The sequence below is a fragment of the Delphinus delphis genome, chromosome 19 (assembly GCF_949987515.2).
Source record: "Delphinus delphis chromosome 19, mDelDel1.2, whole genome shotgun sequence".
NCBI lineage: Eukaryota > Metazoa > Chordata > Mammalia > Artiodactyla > Delphinidae > Delphinus > Delphinus delphis.
The window spans coordinates 31,848,468-31,869,833 of record NC_082701.1 but is presented as its reverse complement, the minus strand read 5'-3'; the positions used below and the strand labels follow the sequence as shown (position 1 = coordinate 31,869,833).

The following is a 21,366-nucleotide window of genomic DNA, read 5'->3' as shown; positions in this document are numbered from 1 at the left end:
AAACAATAAACACTTGATTAAAAAAAAAAGAAAAAAGAACTTAATGGTGAGGAGACAACCTGAAGATGGACAAAACTGGGCCATGGGGCCAGAAAGGTAATTAGCCAGAAGGTTCACACGAGCTCCCAAGGATAAAGGCAGCAAGGGGAAATGTAAGGCAGGCACCCTGATGCTGCTGACACTCAGGCCAAGACAGAGCCTCTTTAGGGACAGCCACCATCCTGCTCTGAAATGACACTAGACTCTCCCTCTTCTGGTTGGGTGGTCTTTGGCAAGTTATTCAATTTTGAGTTGAGAGGAGTTAGATGAGTCACTGCTGTGAGCCCAGAGAATAATCCTAGAATAATACGGGCTGGCATCAGGAACTGTGCTTCTGGACCACCAGTCCAGGAGCGGCGAGGCACACTCAGTCCCTGGCATGGGCTTTTTGCCTAGCACCTATGTTTTCACCTCTCCTCTTCTCTGTCACTCCTAGAATAAACCGTATTGTTTAGAGTTTCCACAGCTGAAAATTATGTCTGATTTCGAGCAGTAAGAAATACATTTACATTTTACATGGTGATCCAGGACACCTGGATATGGCATATGGCTATATGTAAATTACGTCTTTCATAAAGCAAACTGAAATTTACTAAATGTGGTGCACTATTTTTCTGTTCTATTTCATTTTTCAAAATGCAGGTCATGACCCCCTAAATCAATACCATGACTCTTCTAGTAGACTGCTATTCATAGTTTGAAAACCACCACCATAGAGGAAAAAGGTGACTAATAAACTGATTATAATCTGAAGAAAAGACACCCTGAGGTCAACACTTTCCTGTGGTCTAGTCAATGTGCAGTAGCTATCTTTTTTTTTAAACTGAGGTATAACTGACATATAACGTAAGTCTCAGGAGTACAATATATTCAGTATTTGTAGACATAGCAAAATGATCACCACAAGTCTAGTTACCAGACGTAGTAACAATTTTTTTTCTTGTGATGAGAATCTCTAAGATCTACTCTCTTAACGACTTTCAAATACAGTTTGCAATACAGTATTAACTACAGTCACCATGCTGTATCTTACATCCCCAGGACTTATTTATTTTATAACTAGAAGTTTATACCTTTTGACCTCCTTCACCCATTTTGTCCACCACCCAGCCCCTGCCTCTGCCAACCACCAATCTGTTCTTTGTAAGTTTGGGTTTTTTTTGAAATTCCGCAGGTAAGTGAGATCATACACTATTTGTCTTTCTCTGTCTGACTTAATTCATTTAGCATAATGCCCTCAAGATCCATCCATGTTATCACAAATGACAAGATTTCATTCTTTTTTCTGGCTGAATATATATATATATATATATATATATATATATATACACACACACACCACATTTTCTTCATCCATTCATCCATCGATGGACATCAGTGTTTCCGTATCTTGGCTATTGTAAACAATGCTGCAATGAACATGGGGGTGCACATATCTTTTCGAGTTAGTGTTTTGCTTTTTTTCATATCTTTATTGGAGTATAAATGCTTTACAATGTTGTGTTAGTTTCTGCTGTACAACAAAGTGAATCAGCTATACATATACATATATCCCCGTATCCTTTCCCTCTTGCATCTCCCTCCCACCCTCCCTATCCCACCCCTCTAGGTGGTCACAAAGCACTGAGCTGATCTCCCTGTGCTATGCGGCTGCTTCCCACTAGCCATCCATTTTACATTCGGTAGTGTGTATACATCAATGCTACTCTCTCACTTCATCCCAGCTTCCCCTCCCCCGCCCCCTTGCCCTCAAGTCTGTTCTTTACGTCTGTGTCTTTATTCCTGCCCTACCACTAGGTTCATCAGTACCGCTTTTCAAAATTCCATATATATGTGTTAGCATACGGTACTTGTTTTTCTCTTTCTGACTTCGAGTCAGTGTTTTTGTTTTCTTCGGATAAATACCCACAAGTGAAATTGCTGGATCACATGGTAGTTCTACTTTTAATTTTTTGAGGAATCTCCATACTGTTTTCCATACTGTATCTCCATACTGTATCAATTTACACCCATAGTGCACAGGGGTTCCCTTTTCTGCACACACTTTCCGACAATTGTTATTTCTTGTCTTTTTGATAAAAGCCATCCTAACAGGTGTGAGGTGATATCTCACTGTGGTTTTGATTTGCATTTCCCAGATTAGTGATGTTGAGCGTTTTTTTTTTTCATGCACCTGTTGGCCTTTACTATTTGTCTTGTTTTCCAAACCCTGGAAAGAAAGCATGCTTACACAAGAAACCCAGTGCCAAGATTCCATCATTCGTGTTAATCTCACTCTTTCTGGAGTCATACCTCTCAAATCAATAAATACACACTTTGATACACATCAATGTCATGCAAATTAAAACTGGACAGCATCTCCTTTGGTCCAATAGCTCCCAAATCTAACAAACTCCATTGGACTAAACCTTGCAACACCAGAGTCTTTAGTCAAGGCAAACCTTGTTCCAGAAATTTTTAATCTTTTGCATTACTATAAAACAAGACAGCAATTTGCAAAACTCAACTGAACAAGATGACTCAGCACGGAAGTTTAGTTCAATATGATTTTATTTAAAATCTGCAAAGCTGAAGGAGGGATCTGATGTTTTGTGAAAAGAAAACAATTTTCACACTATGTATTTTAGCCTTTTTAGTTCTGTGCTGAATAATAACAGAAGAGGAAGTTTCTGTTCACGATCCCAACTCCAGCACACTCAGCCAGGCGCTCGGGATCTTGGAGCAAGATAACCCTGGTCTGAGCCCACAGTAAATCCTCTCCCCCGAGTGGAGCCCCAGTTCTTCCCCAGGCACACATACTTCTTTCCACTGCTCTCCACAGGCCCTAAGAATCCTTCATTTTAAAGAAAGTTGAAAAGAGTATGAAAGGATTCCTTAACTCACTGCCTGCAATAAACCCAACTACTGGTTAACGCTTGACAATTACAAGTATAAAATACTTGAAATGTATAAGACGTTCCATATTGAATGGAACATCTTAAATGTTAAAAAATTAAGTCAAGTAACATGCTTTCACGTTTTAAAATATTACTTAATAAAACTTACTGAGACAAGAAATGCAGCACTTTTTTGTACTTGGTATTATAAACTCCTACTGACAATGGCTACTTGATGGTCAAACAAAATAAAAACGAGAAGAAACCATACATACTGCTTTATACACAAAGCCTGAAGAATGTCATGCCTGCTTTATACACAATGCCTGAAGAATGTCATGTTCTGAATTTTGTTACTAAAATTAAGCCTGCGGGGAAAAAAAGAGGTCTAAAAAAGCAACACCCATGTTATTTTAAATGATGAGGTAGATTTTTTCCTATGCGGTAAAGATAACCAAAAATGCATACAACTCTCAAATTTTCTTTAAAAGAAAAAAAAGAAGTTCAAGTTATAGTCACTTTCACAAATAAGACATTTATAAACCATGAGGTGGAGAGATCATACTCAGGGAAGCTCCGCACTTTGTGTTACTTGGAGGTTCGATAATCAGTCTTGGATCAATTAATTCTCTCCAGAAAATGGTGATCTGAGGAAAAACAGAAAATATTCAGTTTAGAGACTTCATTTTGAGGTCGTATGAATTTTAGTCATTTAAAAAGTCAATTTCCATTTATGCAGAATGCTTGAAGACCTGGAGTAATTTGAGTCCCAGTAAACTCAGTTCATTTAGGGTGGAAGGTCTTGTTTACCTAGAATGCAGCTAAATTTTACAGTAAACATACTTCATCTTTCTTTGATTTAGAGCAGGGGCTGTATGCGGAGGGCAGCTGGTTACAAAGCGGTCAGGAGGATTTGCCCAGCAAGCCTCTGTGGAAAGGCAGCCCACAGACCTCCTGGGAGGCAGATGTGGCCCAGGAAGGTTATCACTATACTGTTGATGCCCCTTTGTGCAGCTCTGTAGTTCTTTTCCTGTGCTGCCTAAAAATAGGAGGTATTTCACATTTTATCAAGAGAAAGCAAAGCTAACATTGGCCATATGAATAATGAGAGCCATCTAGTGTCAAAAAAGGTAATTACAGGCCCTATTTCAGGCTGCTGTTTAGTAAGGCCTCCAAGAGGAAAGCCTGCAACGTTTAATTTTCCAATGTAGTTTCCAAGAATACATTTCTACAAAAAAGTGGGGCTGCATATATTGCAAATGAAGAAGTACAGGAGACTGGGCAATATCTGCTGAGCCTACCACAGACCCTAAAAATGTGCTTTTGGAGTAAATCCCTGAGTGGCATCTACCCCAAAGACAAAGCAAAACATACAGTCAGCTTAGGGTTTCCACAAATTCACATTTCAGATAAAACGTGACTCTGCAGTACTAAAACTCAGAATACTATCATAACATTTCAAGTATAAACACCTTAAGAAGTGGTTTCTTAACTATAAATTCTACTCACTTCAATGCTACCATACTCTAGTAAGGCAGCCATTCCAGCAACTCTGCAAGTCTGCTGCCTACAAAGCTCTAAACCATATACTTCCTAAAATGGAAATTTAAGGACTGAAACAAATCAAAAGACAGATTCATCATTTCACGTCATTCTTCAAAACGACCTGTGCTGTTGTAAGTCAGAATCACGGTTAACGTTTGAGAGGTAGTAGTAAGTGCAAGGAGGCGTGATGGAGATTTCTGGAGGGGCTGCTCATGTGCTATTTCTTGATCCGGGTGCTGGTTACTACATGGGGTATGTTCATTGGTGAAAATCGCCCAAGCTGTACATTTATGTGTACTTTTGTTTTTAAAATGCTACTCTTTTCTACTGACACCCTTATAAAACTGTGATTTGATCTGATTTGATTTTGATTTTTGGCCATGCCTCATGGCTTGTGGGATCTCAGTTCCCTGACCAAGGACTAAACCAGGGCCATGGCAGTGAAAGTCCAGAATCTTAACCACTAGGCCACCAGGGAACTCCCAAAACTGATTTTATGCAACTGTACACTCTTAAATAAGATTTATTTGTGCATCTCGTCTTATAGGCTCTCTGACATTCAAGATGCACCCTAACTTGGCACTTGGCACTGTCACAGCCACCCTGCAGGCACGACAGAGTTCCCCAAGGCTGAGATCCTTTATGATTTTAACACAGGCAGTTCAGGAAGCTGCAGTGTCCCCTTCCAGGCCACCAGTGGCCAGTCAAGAGAGTGGACGACCAAGCAAATCCCAAGAAGAGAAGCACGCCTACCCTCTTCTCCTGCGTCACCGCGTACTCCACTACCTCAGCTCCATTTTCGTTGTGATAAACCAGATCAAACTTCCCAGGTTCTTTCACGGCTGAAAGCAGACGGTAGGAAGGAGAGACAATAAGTCATTTCCCAGTAGTGAAATGTTCCTCTACAGGGAATTCATATCATTAGAAAAACAACCACAAACACACTGTCCATTGATGTGGAGGCTGGCGACACACATGAAAGTATGGAGTGCTCAGTGACGGGAGAGCCTTCGAAAACCCTGCATCAAAAGACAGGAGCTTCTCGGCTACTGATCAGTGACAATCTTTCCTTCATCAAAAAGAAATGAGCTCGATCCGCTACCACTAGTAATCCCGGAAAAGAACGTGTAACCACAAGATAATCCCCAAAATAGCTGGTATGTTTCAACAAGGGAAGGTAATGTGAATTCTGCCAAGTTCTTATATCTTGCTGTATCCTCAGAAATCACACAGGCTTACTACTTGGTAATACAGCAGTCCTCACTTTACATGGTAGGGTGGGGCCGTTAAAGTGACCATGCAGGCTGAAATCATGCAAAACAATCTTAATCAATGGGAAAACTTATGATTGTCTCATGATCTTTAAAATTTTTTGTCAAAACTTTAAAACCTTTACTGTATAGGGAAATGAAAAAAATACTACAACTGCTATTTATGTAGTACACGGATCTAATTTAAAACAGAAATACTGAGAATTAAAGTGTTCTATGTCTTTGTAAGAAACTTATCAAGGGTAGTTTAAGCAGTGCTCACCTTCTTGTCATGTAACCACAGTACAGAGTGAGAATCTTTTCTACGCCTTACATAACTGTCATACTCCTCTCAGTTTGTTATTCTTTGAGCTTTTAACGTCATGAAATAGCTCTGAGAGTTTGTTTTTCACAGTTTTGCGAAGTTTTTGCTGATGTCACTTCTAGGACATCCTCATCCCTTTCATCACAACCACTTTCCTCGTTGACGTCAAGAAGCTCACATAAAGCTCAATGTCAACATTCCCACAGTGAGCTACTTCTTCTACGATTTCACTTAAACTCGATTTGGAGGTCACTTTTAGCATTATCACTTTTTGTTTCTTTGTTGTGCTTTCATCTTTGTTGGCCAATTCCCTATTTCAATTATCCATTTTTGTAAGGTGTTACGTGGATTTATCACTGAGAGACAGGGAAGCGGCACAACTACACACTTTGCTGTGTTATGGGAACTGAGTAACAGATGCACAGTGACCAACCACCAACAGACTTTGAAAGAAGTGATGTGACTTGTCACTAATCATATGGCCATGTGTTATTTATGCAGTGATTTGTGGACGGGAGAGCTAGCGGTACTCTATACAGTTACTTACAGTTAAGAGTTACATACCAATGTCACCGGGGAGCTGGTTTTATTTAACTAAATCATGGTAACTGAAGTTCATGTATATTAGAAACATGCAAAGTGAGGACTACCTGTACTTTTGCTAGAAAACAGATAAAGTGTTTCTTGATGCTCCCAAAAAGAAAAGTTCTAATTGGATGTCATCACTGTCAATCACCTGACAAGAAGTGATCCGGCTGTGTCCACAAAATTTGATCATGGACAAACCTCTGTCCACCATTCCAAAGAAGGGGGATTTCTTCAAACGAAAACTAATAGAAGAAAGCTGGAAAACCAGTGGAAGGTGTGTGTGTGTGTGTGTGTGTGTGTGTGTGTGTGTGTGTGTGTGTGTGTGTGTGTGTGTGTTTCTGGCTGTACTGCACGGCTTGTGTGATCTTTGTGTGTGTGTGTGTGTGTGTGTGTGTGTGTTTCTGGCTGCACTGCACGGCTTGTGTGATCTTTGTGTGTGTGTGTGTGTGTGTGTGTGTGTGTGTGTGTGTGTGTGTGTGTGTGTGTGTTTCTGGCTGCACTGCACGGCTTGTGTGATCTTTGTTCCCCGACCAGGGGTTTCTCTGAAAAACCTTTTTGAATGATTTCTATGTACTGGAGTTTTGAATCTTTTACTCACTACCTTATTTAAACACGAACAGAAAATAATCAATTCCTTAGAGTCTGCTAAAGAAAAAGAGATCTCCTCTACTCCCTGGCCAGGGACCCCTGCAAACACAACCCCAGTTAAGCCATATACAGTAAAAGCCCTCTTATTCCAGGATTTCAGAACCAATAATGGGTGGGGTGAATCAGGGATAAAGCAGGGAACCATTTAAAATAATGTGTGAGCGTGTGGATACTTTAGACATTTTATTTTGACTTAACACACAGAAGTATGTTCATTTGCCAATCTTTTGAAACAGAGCTAGCAGGTCTTATGAGTCCACCAACTAGAGCTGTCTTTCTTTTATAAATCATATCCTTAATGTATATATGTAATTTCCACAATTTTTGAGTTTTGAGGGTTTTTTTAAAGTGATGCAAGAATGAATAATAAGAAGAAGAAGAATACAAAAGCTAGCAACACAATGTAAGTGTAGAATCTTCACAGATTTTTACCAAATTCCTCCCAATCTCTTATAGCTGACCCACCACATATAACTCAAAAGCAAATTTTTCAGTAACAATCCTGAGTCAGCATTCAACTTAGGTTTCACAGACATAATTTTTTTTGCCATCAATTTTCATCAATTTATGTAATTTCACGAAATTACATAACTACAGTAAGAAGAACAACTCGCCTAACAGCTCTGGGAACAAACCCAACAACTCTTAGTAGACACGCACCTCCACTTGTGGGAGTGCAGCACCCACCCTCCCGGCCACTCTGTGCTGACAGAGGTATGCAGAGCGCCAGGCAGCCATGGGGGCCAAGGAAGACAGCAGCGCCTGTGTGTGAAAGCTGTTTAGAAACCAGCGTAGATGTGAAGAGCCTACACTGCCAAATTCTTTTCTAGAACACTCACCAGGTAAAGATGAAAGAATTTCTATATCTACTTGCTGGGTCTCCGGATTATGGCTTAATATTTTTCCTTCCTTTCAAAAACAAAAGTTCAAGTCAAAAATCAACATGTCAACTATTACGAATATACTAAAGCCACTGAATTGCACACTTTAAAACAGTTAAATAGTGAGTTTTGTTATGTGGGTTTTATCTCAACAAAAAAAGTTTTTAAATAAATCAACATGCATTTGAAATAAAACTCCCACATACCAAGCCAGCATTTCCCCTGGTCTCAATCATCCCAGGAGCAGGTACCAAACAGGGACAGCCCCTCTAGCCAACAGCCTGCTACTTATTCAGACTAGCTGATCCTAAGCTGTCTCCCTCACCCTGCCTTGCCTACACCAAGGAAACCCCGATAAAAGCTCCTCCCTCCTGCTTCTGCCTCCCAGCCACAACCAGGTGCTGTCCCCTGTGGTCCTGCCTGGTGTGGCATCCCCCTCTTCTCTCGGGAAATGTAAGTAATAAATTCCTTTCTCAGTAGCACTGACTTCTCTGTGTCATCACTCAGTCACCTCCATAAATTAGAATTCCACGGATACAAATGAGACAGGTTAGAGGCTGAGGAGACTACATTCTTTGAAGGTAGATTTGACTTTTAAAGACAAGCTTAATGAATAAAGCCAATGATCTAGCTGGATAAAAGTACTTGACATCAAAGCAAAAAAGTGATACTGATTTTCACCCTTGAAACGGTTTTGAAAGCAACTTCAAAAAAGTTCTAAAAACACTGGGAAATAAAGTAAGCGAATAGCTTACCAAGATGATAACTATAATGACCAACATCCATTTAATATGAGTTTAAAAAAAATCAATATCATCTAGAATCAACAATCGGTAGAGGCCGTGGGACATACCAATTCATGTTTATCTCCATTTCCTCATGTACCACAGAATTGAATTAGTCATCTATGGTAGGGTGAAAAAACATCCTGGTTTGCCCAAGACAGGTCCATTTACATTTCCTTTCAGTATAATTATTAATACAATATTCATCCTTTTCACTCACAAGTGTTCTGATTTATGTAAGTTATGTGGTCACCTATATTAAGGGGCTAAGATGAAAAAGATGATAAAACACCAGTTACCCAGAACTAACCAACCAAATCCCTTCATGAACTGATTCTTCTTCTAGCCTGCTTTTGAAGAAAGATTCTTACCAAGATTTTAAAAGGCTACCTAGGGATCAACTCAGATTGAATCAAATCTTCTTATACCTTACCCGTATCACTATATTATACGTTATATATTAACGTTATCAATTATTCCCTTAAAAAAATGGACTTACATTCTGAATCTCACATCAAAATAAGAAAGTATGCATTTTAACAAGATTTTCAGCAAAATTTTGAATGGGTGAGAAAGGGAAGGAAACATGTAATTACTGATTGAGTCAAACTTTTACTGAACTGTGATAAAGTTCATATGCCAACACGAAGTCCCATACAAATATTAAGTGAGTAAATTCCAAGGACAGTATTTGTAAACTACCAGTGGTTAACTGGTAAAGCAAAACAAAACATATTAGATGATAATAACCAGTAGTAATTCACAAATATATGAAGTAGATTCCTATGCTGAAAATAATCAAATTTTCTGGCTGAGAGCTATCTATTTTTCTCTTTCAAAGTTTAGGATCATGGGAGAGCGGTTCTCAAATAACTTTGTGTATCTAAGCTGATTAGAAATAAATGAGTAATAAAAAAAAATTAAATTCGTCATTCTCATTCTATATTCTTCCCAAGTATTAAGAAAAATAACACTGGGAGACTTCAAAGTGATACTATCAAAAAGTTTACATTTTGAAAATATTTTTTCTACTTTATGACATTATTTACTCCATAAAAATCCGTATTATCCATATTAGCAGCATTAAACATGACTTTAGCTTCCTTAATATACTGACATTTGATTACTTTAAAATAAAGAACCTTACCTTGTAGTCAGAAACATCAGGAGAATAATCAGATGTTAGTTCCAAAAGCTAAAAAAGAAGAAAAAAACTCACAAATACACATGCCCTGTGGCTCCTTTCCCTACTCCTGAGAAAACAAAACACACAATATTGGGGTGCCCACTCCACCTCTCTGGGAGCCCTACCATGAGCCTGTGGCAAAACAGGGGTTCCAGTAGGAAAGTTTTTTTTGGGGTTTCGGAGGCTTTTGGGGTGATATGTAGAGGCTTTTTTTATTGAGCACTTGCTATGTTCCAGACACCAGGCTGAGCCATTTCTACTCATTCAGAAAACAATTACTAGGCACCTACTACATGCTAGGCAAGAGAACACGAAAGATATGATCCAGGAAGAGTTATTATAAATATGATTTAATATAAAGTAGTTTAATAAATTTATTAAATTTTATTAATATATATTAAATTATAAATATAAATGTAACCTGACATGTTAATGAGTAAGTTTATTTAGGGGGTAATAATCTTTTTTGTTGTAACTATTGTTGTTTTTTTAAAAATATACCTTAAATGCAATCTTTTCTCCAACTTGAGGGGCAGCTGCTAAAAGCGGTAAGAGACTGTAGTCCTTCTTGTGTGTCTCTATGGGATTCTGAAAAACAGTATTAGTCATGTGATTTTGTTACTAGTGAGAAACTGTGAACCCATGACATCAATTCCAGAAACACTACATGAGGAAAGGGGAAGAGGTAAACTCACAATAAATAACACTTACCTGGATAACAGTAGATGAGTTTGTCACCATTTCATTCAACTGCTGTTGCTTCTGATAATCAGCATTTCTATTTAAAACACAGGGAACAGCATGCCCTCGTCCTCGACCTCTGCCCCGCATACCCCGACCCCTCGCTCCCTTCCAAGAAAGAAGGTCCTCTCCCCTACTCCAACCTCTTCCCAAAGTGATGGGGAGAGTCACATTGGGAGGAGGACCAAGGGCCTGTCTGCCACCATTTGAGTCCGACTGCTTCCATCCAGCAGCATTTGGAACCTGTGAGGATGGCCCTGGACAACGTTTTCCTGCAAAGAGACCTACAGTCTTTAAGAAATCTGCAGTACACACCGGGGTACTCTTTGACATCACACATTGGTTATCTGACTCTGAACTAGCGTCTGAACTAGAAGATGATGTTCTGGAGGTCTTGCCCTTGATGGGGGTAGAGGTAAAACCAGTATTTGCAGCCCCTTTGTTTGCAGTTGTGGTTTTCATAGAGGATCCTTCCTTTGATACTTCAGTCGAGATTTTCTCTGGGGAATGTGTGACCTCCAAGATGACATTGCTGAGACCATCACTGGTTGATTCATGATAAGACTCAGACTCTGAGGAGTCGTCGGGACTCTCTTTTGTAGGAATGCCTGGGCCACCTTTTCTTTTGGCTTTCACAAGGCTGTTTCTAGCAGCAGGACCTTTTGGAGGACTGTACTTCAGGATGGTCCACTCTTTCACTGACTGTGCTTTAGAAGACTTGGGAGTCTTTGCCTGCTTTTTATATTCACATTTCTCCGTTTTCTTTGGTGATTTTCTTTTGGTCTCTCCACCATCAGCATCCACTACACCACATGTGGCTTTCTTTTTCCTCTTGTTTTTTTTACTCACACTCTGATCTGTGACAGCTTTTGGTTCTAGATCCAAGGTCTTCTCACTGTTATTGTTCTCATGCCTCTTCCAACGCTTCTTTGAATTTTTGTAATCTAGTTCGGTTTCTTCATCTTCCTCCAACTTAAATGCCCGCTTCTTTGCTTTTCTAGGTAATAAACGAGTACTATCACCATTGTTAACTGTTGCAGGACTCTCAGCAACTCCTCTCTCTTCTAATTTAACTCTATCAAAAGAACAAGAGAGAAAGCTTTAGTAAGTAATTCATAAGCATGTCTCCAGGATGTAGTTATATACTAAGAGGACTGCAGACTGTCACTGTCATCAGGCAATGAAAAAATGTCAAATCGCTTAAGGACAAAAGACTCTTTTTAACAAAATGGCCTATATGGCATCACTTACGGTCAACTTTCAAATGACTAATTTTATTGATTGATCAACTACTGCATCCTAAACATTTCCTATAGATTTTCTCTAATCTAAACATGACCATGAAGTAAGTATCTTTCATTTTAAAACAGATCACAAAATTATGGTTCAGACAAGTAACTGCCCAGGATCCACAGCTAATAAGCCACAGAAATAGGATTCAAACCTGTTTGTGTAACGTCAACGTCCACAACCTTTCCACTACGTTATACGCCTGCGCTAAATGGTGATGATGCTAACTATCCGTTTTGGGTTTTAACTGTAAGCTACTATTTTAAAAATCAGATTTCATTTTTATTTTGTTTAAATTTAGGAAAACACCGACCATTTATAACTTATGTTCTCTGGGGTACTGACAGCCATCGTAAAATTCCAAAGCATTTGGTGATTATTGATTTTATGTGCCAACTTGACTAGGCCCTGGGGTGACCAGATATTTGGTTAAACATTGTTCTGGGCATGTCTGTCAGGGTGTTTCAGGATCAGATTAACATTTGAATTTGTACAGTAAATAGACTGCCTTTGTGAGCAGATGGTCCCAGTGCGAATGGCCCTCACCCAATCCACTGAAGGCCTGAACGGAATAAAAGGCTGAGCAAGAGGGAATCCGCTTTCCCTGCCTGCCTGTCTTTGAGCTGGGACGTCAGAAGAACTTCTGCCTCAGACAAGGAATCAGACTGAAACACACCATCTGCTTTCCTGGCCTTTGCACTTGGGCCGGAACTTTATCATCAGCTTTCCCAGGTCTCCAGCTTGCCGACTGCAGATCTTGGGACTTCTCTGTCTCCATAATCTCATGAGTCAGGTCCTTATAATAAATCTCATTTCTGTACCTAGAGCTATAGCTATGTCTATATCTATATCATCTCCTACTGTTTCTGTTTCTCTGGAGAACTCTGACTAATATACAGTTCATCCAAAGTCATTTCACTACAGTAAAGGAATTCTGTTCCTCCATGAACCGGCAACAGCTAATTCTAATAGGCACATCCCAGTGACAGAGAGCTGAGTGAGTGTCGTCAATGTCAAGCACATAATGGGTGTTTAAAAATGCCTGCTGGGGCTTCCCTGGTGGCGCAATGGTTAAGAATCCGCCTGCCAATGCAGGGGACATGGGTTCAAGCCCTGGTCCAGGAAGATCCCACATGCCATGGAGCAACTAGGCCCGTAAGCCACAACTACTGAGCCTGCACTCTAGAGCCCGTGAGCCAAAACTACTGAGCCCACATGCCACAACTACTGAAGCCCACAGGCCTAGAGCCCGTGCTCTGCAATGAGAAGTCACTGCAATGAGAAGCCCACTCACTGCAACAAAGAGTAGCCCCCGCTCACCGCAGCTAGAGAAAGCCCATGCACAGCAACGAAGACCCAATGCAGCCAAAAATAAATAAATTTATTTTAAAAAAACGTCTCCTAAAAACATACATTATTCTTTCAATACATTTACATCCAGCTGTATCTTTCATCAAGTACTTTTAGTGACCAGGGAAAGATGTGGACAATCATATTTGAAAATAAAGTACAGGGCTTCCCTCGTGGCACAGTGGTTAAGAATCTGCCTGCCAATGCAGGGGACATGGGTTCGAGCCCTGGTCCGGGAAGATCCCACATGCCGCGGAGCAACTAAGCCCATGCGCCACAACTACTGAGCCTGCGCTCTAGAGCCCGGGAGCCACAAGTACTGAGCCCACGGGCCTAGAGCCCGTGCTCCGCAACAAGAGAAGCCACCGCAATGAGAAGCCTGCGCACCTCAACGAAGAGTAGCCCCCGCTCACCACAACTAGAGAAAGCCCGCACGCAGCAACGAAGACCCAATGCAGCCAAAAATAAATAAATTTATTTTTAAAAAATAGAAAATAAAGTATAATTGGTGAGTAATAAGATAGATTATAGGCATTCTTTAATTTTTTTTAAGGTATAGTAATCCTGTGGATTTATGTCAATGTGGTAGTTGAAAAAAATCCTCAATTATTCTTCAGAATACACAAATACACAGACACATACAAGTGAAGATAAAATAAAAGCTACTGATACCAGGAGTAGGATGAAGAGAGAAATAAAACTCTGAAAGAGCAGGGACTTAAATAAAACTCACTACCCCCTGTTCTCAGCTGTGGACCTTGGCACCTAGCAGCAAGAAAGTAATTCTTAAACAGGCAAAAGCTAGTTTGGCATCCTGTGAATCTAAGAACTACTTAGGAACTTCCAGGATATGGAACTTTCCATAACATTCTTGATTAATTTGTTTTCACCTGTAGCAATGCTATGATTCAAGTTTCAATTCTGAGATGACAATTAGTACCAAACTTTCCATCACACTTTGAAAACGGATGCAAGACCTTCCGTTCAGTCACTGTGGTTCATTAATTCACTGGAACACTGCACGTGCTGCATCCCGTGTAGGCAGGACCCCTGGCTTTCAAAGGAGCCTACAACAGCATCATGCTTTCAAGAGCAGCTCCTGTCATCACCTCACCCATCCTGAAGATCATGGATCTGTGGACACTTGACCTGTGATTGCTGCAGCCTCGCTACCTGCTACTCCTGAAGAGAGTAATTTCAGTTTGGAGCATATTAAGACTGAGAAACAAAACACCATCCAGAGAACAAGAAACGTTTCACCTGGGTCTGCTCAGTTACCATTCTTTTCAGGGTGGACACTTTCCCTGGCAATGTTCTTCATTTCCCCACTTGGATCACAGACAACAAATGTAACTGTCCTTTTACAAACGGAAGTGAATGTAGCTGTCCTTTTACAAAGAAAAGTGAATTACCTGTATAATTAGCAATGAAAGAGATTTGATCCCAAGAAATGTTTAAAACAGACTCTCCACTGTTCATTCAAACTCTTTGCAGGGCAAACTGGGCACTAGTATCAAAATGCAAGGTATTCCCTTTCAATTTGCAAGTTCACCTCTAGGATTCTATCATACATAAATACAGACATGCCCATCTGCACTGCCTGACACCTCCCCACTCCCACTAGCCATTGCCTGCCAAGGCCAAAGTGACTGGATTCAAATCCTTCTTCTGCCTTTAGTTAAAAATTTAAAATATCATTACCTCAACTTTTCCCATCTGTACAAATGGGGGTAACAGTAATAATTATAGTACTCAGATGAGCTATCATATATATTTAGAGCCGTGCTGGGCTCAGAGCAAGTGCTATCTAAATGTTAGCTCTAATTTTTATTAATACAGTGAATGTTGTTAGTCCTCTGAGGGCAGGAGTTGATGGGTTTTTAATGAACTTGTCCCATCAAATGGAGGTGAAATTCAACAAAGAGGGTGAAAGCAGGGACCTGCAATCTCTTTGGGTCCCACCTGTTCCCTGCAGCCTCCCTCCTGTCTAGCTGCTGCTTGCAGTGCCCTGCATTACCACCTTCAGAGAAGTAAGTTACCTGACCAAGGGCACACAGCTAATGAGTCATAGAGCCAAGATTTGAATCCAGGGCCCTGATTCCAGACCCTGAGCTCTTAATCACTCTGCTCTCTTACCTTTCGCACAATATTGAACAAAAGTAACTCATATATTTCTGGCATAAATACAGACCTGTACAACTCTTCTGGAGGTCAACTTGACAGTATTTATCAAATTTTAAAATTTGACCAAGGAGTACCCCTTCTGGGAATGTATCTTACTGAATCATTGCCCAAGTACACAAAGATATAGAAGAATACTCACCACAGCAGTATGTAACAGTGAAAACCAGATGACAACTGCCAAGGGCTGAATGTTTCGGTGTCCCCCCCAAATTCATATGTTGAAATCCTAACCCTCCAATGTTATGGTGTTAGGAGATGGGGCCTTTGGGAAGTGATTACATCATAAGGGTAAAGCCCTCATGAATGGGATTAGCGCCCTTATGAAAGAGACCCCCAGGGCTCCCTAGTCCCCTTCTACCATGTAAGGACACAGGAAGAAGGTACCATCTGTGAACCAGAAAGCAAGCCCTCACCAGACCATAAAGTCTGCCAGCACCTTGATCTTGGGCTCCTTGGCCTCTAAACTGTGAGAATTAAACTTCTGTTATTTATAAGCTACCCAGTTTATGGTATTTTTATTATAGAAGCCCAGTCAAACTAAGATTACCACCTAAAATGTCCATTAATAAGGGGCTGGTTAAATAAATTAACATGGCCATGCAAAGGAATAATATAGCATTTAAAAAGAATGACGTAGCAATTGCATCACATATCGTATATACTAAAATGAAAGATACCCAAGATACGTTAGGTAAAAAAAAGTGAGGTGCAGGAAAAAATGTATATTATAATGACATGTGTATTTAAAGAGCCTAAGTATATATGTTTGCATATGTATGGAAAAGACACTCCAAATTTAACTGAGGATACTTCTGGAGAGTGGGGTGTAGGAAGAGTACGTGAGAAAAGAAATAAGGGATTTTGTACCCTGAACTATTTTGAAGTATAATTTTTTTTTAACAATAAGCCTTTTTGTTTGCTTTGTTTTAATAAAAGAATAGGAAGGGACTATCAATGTTCCACAATGAAAGCAGCCCAGGCCTAACTTCCACTGGTTTCTGCTCACCCACGGGCATTGGACAAACACACTCCTGAACGTGAGAGAAGAGCTCTCAGTATTCTATATCCCCAAAACCATCAGCGCGCTACAAAACGAGACTGAGCGTCAAGAGACCCAGAGCTGCACAAGGATCGGCAGCCTTAACGGCAAGTATCTTCTTTGGCTCCCGAGGTTTCAGGAAACCAAACTGCCCTCAGCCTGGCTCAGACGCTCTGTCTTCTTCACTCCCACTGCCAGCCTCACAGACATGTCAAGAGGGGCTTGGCTGGCTATCCAAGGAGCCACTGATCACAGCAACATGAAATGAGAGCTCATCTCTAATGTTCAGCATTTAATAATCAGTATTAAATGCCGCAGAGTCAAAAGAGTGACAGAGGAGAGAAGGCATTCTGTTTCCTCACAGAATGGCTCTTCAACAGGGAAATCTCACTCCAGCTGGTCGCTCTCCAGGTGCTGCAGCCAGGCCTCTGTGAAGCTCTCTTCAGGGGGTGTTATGGGATGTACTGTGTCCCCTCAAAATTCTTATGCTGAAGCCCTAACCCATAGTACCTCTAAATGTGACTGTATTTAGAGACAGGGCCTTTAAAGAGGTAATCAAGTTAAGATGAGGCCGTTAAGAGCAGGGCCCTAATCCAATCTAACTGGTGTCCTTATGAGAGAGAAAATCTGGACACACAAAGAGACACCAGGTCACGTGCCTTTTTCTGAGGACAGAAAAAAGGTCATGTGAGGACACAGTAAGAAGAGAGACACCTACTAGCCAAGCAGAGAGGCCTCAAAAAGAAACAAAACTTGCCAACACTTAACCTTGGACTTCCAGCCTCCAGAACTGTGAGAGGGAAATTTCGGTTGCGTAAGCCTGTGGTGTTTTGTTAGAGCAGCCCTAGCAGATGGATGGGGCTCCAGGCAAATGGGAGCACTTCCTCCTCCCAGGGGAGATGGAGACCGCCTTGAGGAGCTCCACGTTAGCAGCCTGGGGGCAGAGGAAGTCAGATTCTGGGGGCTCAAAAGAAGGGGCTGTGAGGAAGTGGCCATGGCACACAAGTGTGGAGATGCTCGCGCCTCCAGGGCTAGTTCTCAGGATTCCCACAACCAGGCTCCGCTTCTCCTCATGAGAGCTCTCTCAGCACTCCTGGCAATCCCAACAGAATTCTTCTGCTGGTCAAACTCATCCCTTCACCAAGTCAGGGTAGCTTTTGCCTCCACAACTGTACGAGGCTATCCAACCTTCAAGGTACTGTGAAATTCCCTGACCATTTGTGTTCCACGATGATCTCTTCTTTTCAACCATCTTCTGCACTTAGCAGCAAAACCTGGTATGATTATCCAGTCAGATAATTATCCACTCCACATGACACAAGAACATAATATACAGAAACACAAAACTAGTTATTTTGGTCTACTCCAACAATATTGGGTATCTTTGAGAAAAGAAACTGTTTTCTTCTGTAGCTCTGAAGAAAAGTGAGTCTGTCAGGGGAAGACAGAGAATGACTATGGACATGAAACCATGAAAACATACAAAACTTTTCCAGATTCAACTTTTTCCTAAGGTCTGCCCCATTTACCACTGAAGCTAGCTGCAGAGGTATTCCTTGCCATATGCAATTGTGCATTCTGGTGTTTAGGAGGAATTCTGCCTGCCATTGTGCTGTATTTATTTCCCATAACAGCTTTCATGGTTTGCTTTTGACACTGTTGACTTCATTATAAAGAGTCTAATTTCCAGACGATTCATTAAATGAAGTATAACTGCAGTTAGCCATCAGCAAGTTATTAATTCATTAGACAGGAGATAGATCAGAAAGTAAACTTAACAGGAGAGGATGCAGTCCTTACAACTGCAATATTTAAATAGTCCCTGAATTGCAGAGAGAATGGAGATCTATTTCACAGTGAATAAAAAGGAAAAAGACCTCTTTTTGAAACTTGGATTATTTCAAATTGTCACTGGAAACAGCTAAACGTTATTAGCAAGTCAGTGTTCCTGCTTTTAAAAGAGAGAACGACACACATATGCTCAAAGATGTAGCAGTTGTTCCAAGTTAAATTCCCTGATGCTCTGAAGAAATCTTACGAATCTGACATACTCTGGGGAAAGGAATATTCAACATGCCACAAATGGCAAGCAGAAGTAAGTAGCCTGGTTCACAACTCTAGAATTTCTTTCACTGTAGATGAAGCTTTTAAAAAGAAGCCCTGAATAAATCAGTCCAAGATATGAATCCGAACTGAAATCGTGTCTTACCATTTTATTGAGATAAATCAGCCACACGTGAGCAATTTACACCACAACCGCTCCTTGATATTCATCTCAGTATCATCTTTTAAAACTTCCAAAAGCATATTTAAAACTATTTTGTTTCCCAATTCACAACCCAAAAGGTTCCAAACACCTATTTAAGTGAACCCAGGTGAGACACTGAATGACGCCCACCAGTCCCAGGGGGTATCGCAGGAGCTCTGAGATTGGACACGCTGCAAGCGGTGAAGAAAACATGACTGCGGGTCCGTTTGCTTGGGTCTCCGGCACCTGACCCTGCGAACTGCCAGGGGAAGGCCAGGTCTCAGGCACGCCCGGCACCCCGCGCACCTAACACAGTGCCCGGCTAAGTGAGCGCTTGCTAAGTCAAGGCTGGAAGAAACGCGGGCCCTGCCCACACCCAAGATCAGGGTTTTTCCAAGTGTGGTCCACCAATCTTCTGCATTAGAAGCTTCCCGGGGAAAGATGCTAGTTACAATGCAGACTCCTGAGCCCCAAACCTGACTGGACCAATCAGAATCTCCGGGGTTCACGGAAGTGCAGTTTGACAGCCCCCCCCAGCTCACCCCGACCCTCACCCGGACCCACACCCACACGCGGTCTCCAGACGCCGGAGGCGCCCCCGGACGTGCGCAGGCTCGTCCCCGGCGCCCCACCGCCGTGCCCCCATCCCGCCCGCGCACCTGAGGCAGTCGTTGTCTCGTACCAGGCGCGCACTCTCGGCGGGGGGCAAGAGCCCCCCCTCCAAGTAGAGGCCCAGGAGGGCCCCAGAACTGAAGCCGAAGCGCTGGCGGATGAGACTGATGAGATCCGTGACTACTCGGCATCTGTTCAAGTCGATGAGAAGCCAGAAGGACGTGCAGTGTGGGGTGGCTGGCGGCGGGTAATCAAATTGAAGGCGTAGCCTAACCGTCTCGGAGGCTGCCATCTTGCTCGATGCGCAACGGAAGCCGAGAGACTCCACGGGGCCGCCGAGAGGCGTGCTCGGGGCCCGCCCCCTGGAGCCTCTTAACGGGTGCCACCTGTTGGTGGCAAACGGCTGCTCCAGGCTTTGTGAATGACGAGAACGCGGAGCGGGATTGATTCGGGTCCGCTCAAGACAGGGCTAGGGAAGAGAATAAGCGAAATGCCTTTACTCCTTTCCTGCTGAGCCCTACGTAGGGTCCGAATTTAGGCAACTCTCTAGATAAACAAGCACTGCTCAGCTGTGGTCTCCTTCTAAGATATTTGCTCATATACATAAAATAATTTCAAAAACGTAACTCCCAATGCATCTAGTTTACAAAATGTTTCATCATACACAGTTGCAAAAGATGTAATTCCTAATGTATTGTAAATATTGACATTTTAAAATAAAACCATTAATCACTCTTTTAAAAGTATTCAGTGGAATTTAAATACCTTAGCAGTTTAATACCTACCACCATGCAAATTTTAAAATATAAAAAATAGTCCTCTTATTAACTCTTAGGTAAGTGAATCAGAAGTTTTACATCACTTGAATTTCCATTCCATTCCTTCCACATAGTATATTAACTCCTTTAGTTTTCATTACAAAGGTATGAATTATAAGCTATTATTATTCCCATTTTGAAGATTAAAAAAACCCAAAAAGTTCAGAGAGGCTAAGTAACTTCCCCAGGGTCACTGGACTAAGTACGTGGCTAATACCTTGCAGTCAGTAGATACGTTTAAAAAAGTTTTTTTTTAAGTTTTATTTTCCTGTGACCCTAATGCTCTAGGTCTTCTGGATTGAGTTATTACTATTATTAGAGGTACACAATTGATCAAAATAGCATAAAACGCCACACATTTTGTTACATAATTATTAAACGGAGAAAATAAAATGGACATGGACTATATCTATTAATAAAATAAATGGAGGTCTGTGTGGATTTTTTTAATTAGTCCAAGTCTCTGTGAATGGATATTGCTAAATGAGACAGGGCTCCCCATCAAACCTGGACCTATTTTTTGTTTTTATAGATGTGACGCCCTGAGAAAATATGTTCATTTGTGTAAGTAGACAAGAATGGAAGGACTTATGTTATTGGCTATATCAGTCAATTCCTTCAAACTCTTTCCAACTTACATGCTAAAATCACCTAGAGATCGTCCGTTAAAAATTATTTTCGGTACTCCTTCAGTCAACAATTCAGTTAGGTTCAATAATGTTAAAAACAAAGAATTGGGAATCACCTGACTTTCAAAGAAAGTGTTTACCCAGTCGCTAGAGTTGTTCACTTTCGCAATATCTGGGAAGGCTCTACTAAGATTTAAGTGATTATTATACCACTTACTTTTACAATTAGAGGTGCCTTGTCTATGGCGCTAAACTTAGATGAAACGGGGGTAAAAATGACAATTCATAAAAATGGGGATTATGATCAAAGACCTGTATATTGATGACAGATG

The 21,366-nt window shown here is 41.1% G+C and overlaps 1 protein-coding gene across 1 annotated transcript; it reads right to left on the bottom strand.

The window, feature by feature from the left end:
* Positions 1–2,581: 2,581 nt before the first annotated feature.
* COIL (coilin) lies at positions 2,582–19,880 on the bottom strand. Its single transcript, XM_059996775.1, has 7 exons — positions 19,635–19,880; positions 10,835–11,939; positions 10,625–10,711; positions 10,085–10,132; positions 8,111–8,180; positions 5,214–5,302; positions 2,582–3,562 (listed from the first exon to the last, which is right to left on the bottom strand). The coding sequence occupies exons 1-7, from the start codon at positions 19,877–19,879 to the stop codon at positions 3,452–3,454; spliced, it is 1,755 nt and encodes a 584-aa protein (XP_059852758.1). The 5' UTR covers position 19,880; the 3' UTR covers positions 2,582–3,451.
* Positions 19,881–21,366: the final 1,486 nt, after the last annotated feature.

Excerpts from the sequence above, each read along its gene's own strand:
- COIL (XM_059996775.1), bottom strand. The coding sequence starts at position 19,879 with ATGGCAGCCTCCGAGACGGTTAGGCTACGCCTTCAATTTGATTACCCG. Across the intron at positions 10,133-10,624 it reads GAGAAAAGATTGCATTTAAG|CTTTTGGAACTAACATCTGA; the intron begins GTATATTTTTAA and ends CTTCTTTTTTAG. Across the intron at positions 3,563-5,213 it reads CGGTGACGCAGGAGAAGAGG|ATCACCATTTTCTGGAGAGA; the intron begins GTAGGCGTGCTT and ends GTTTTTCCTCAG.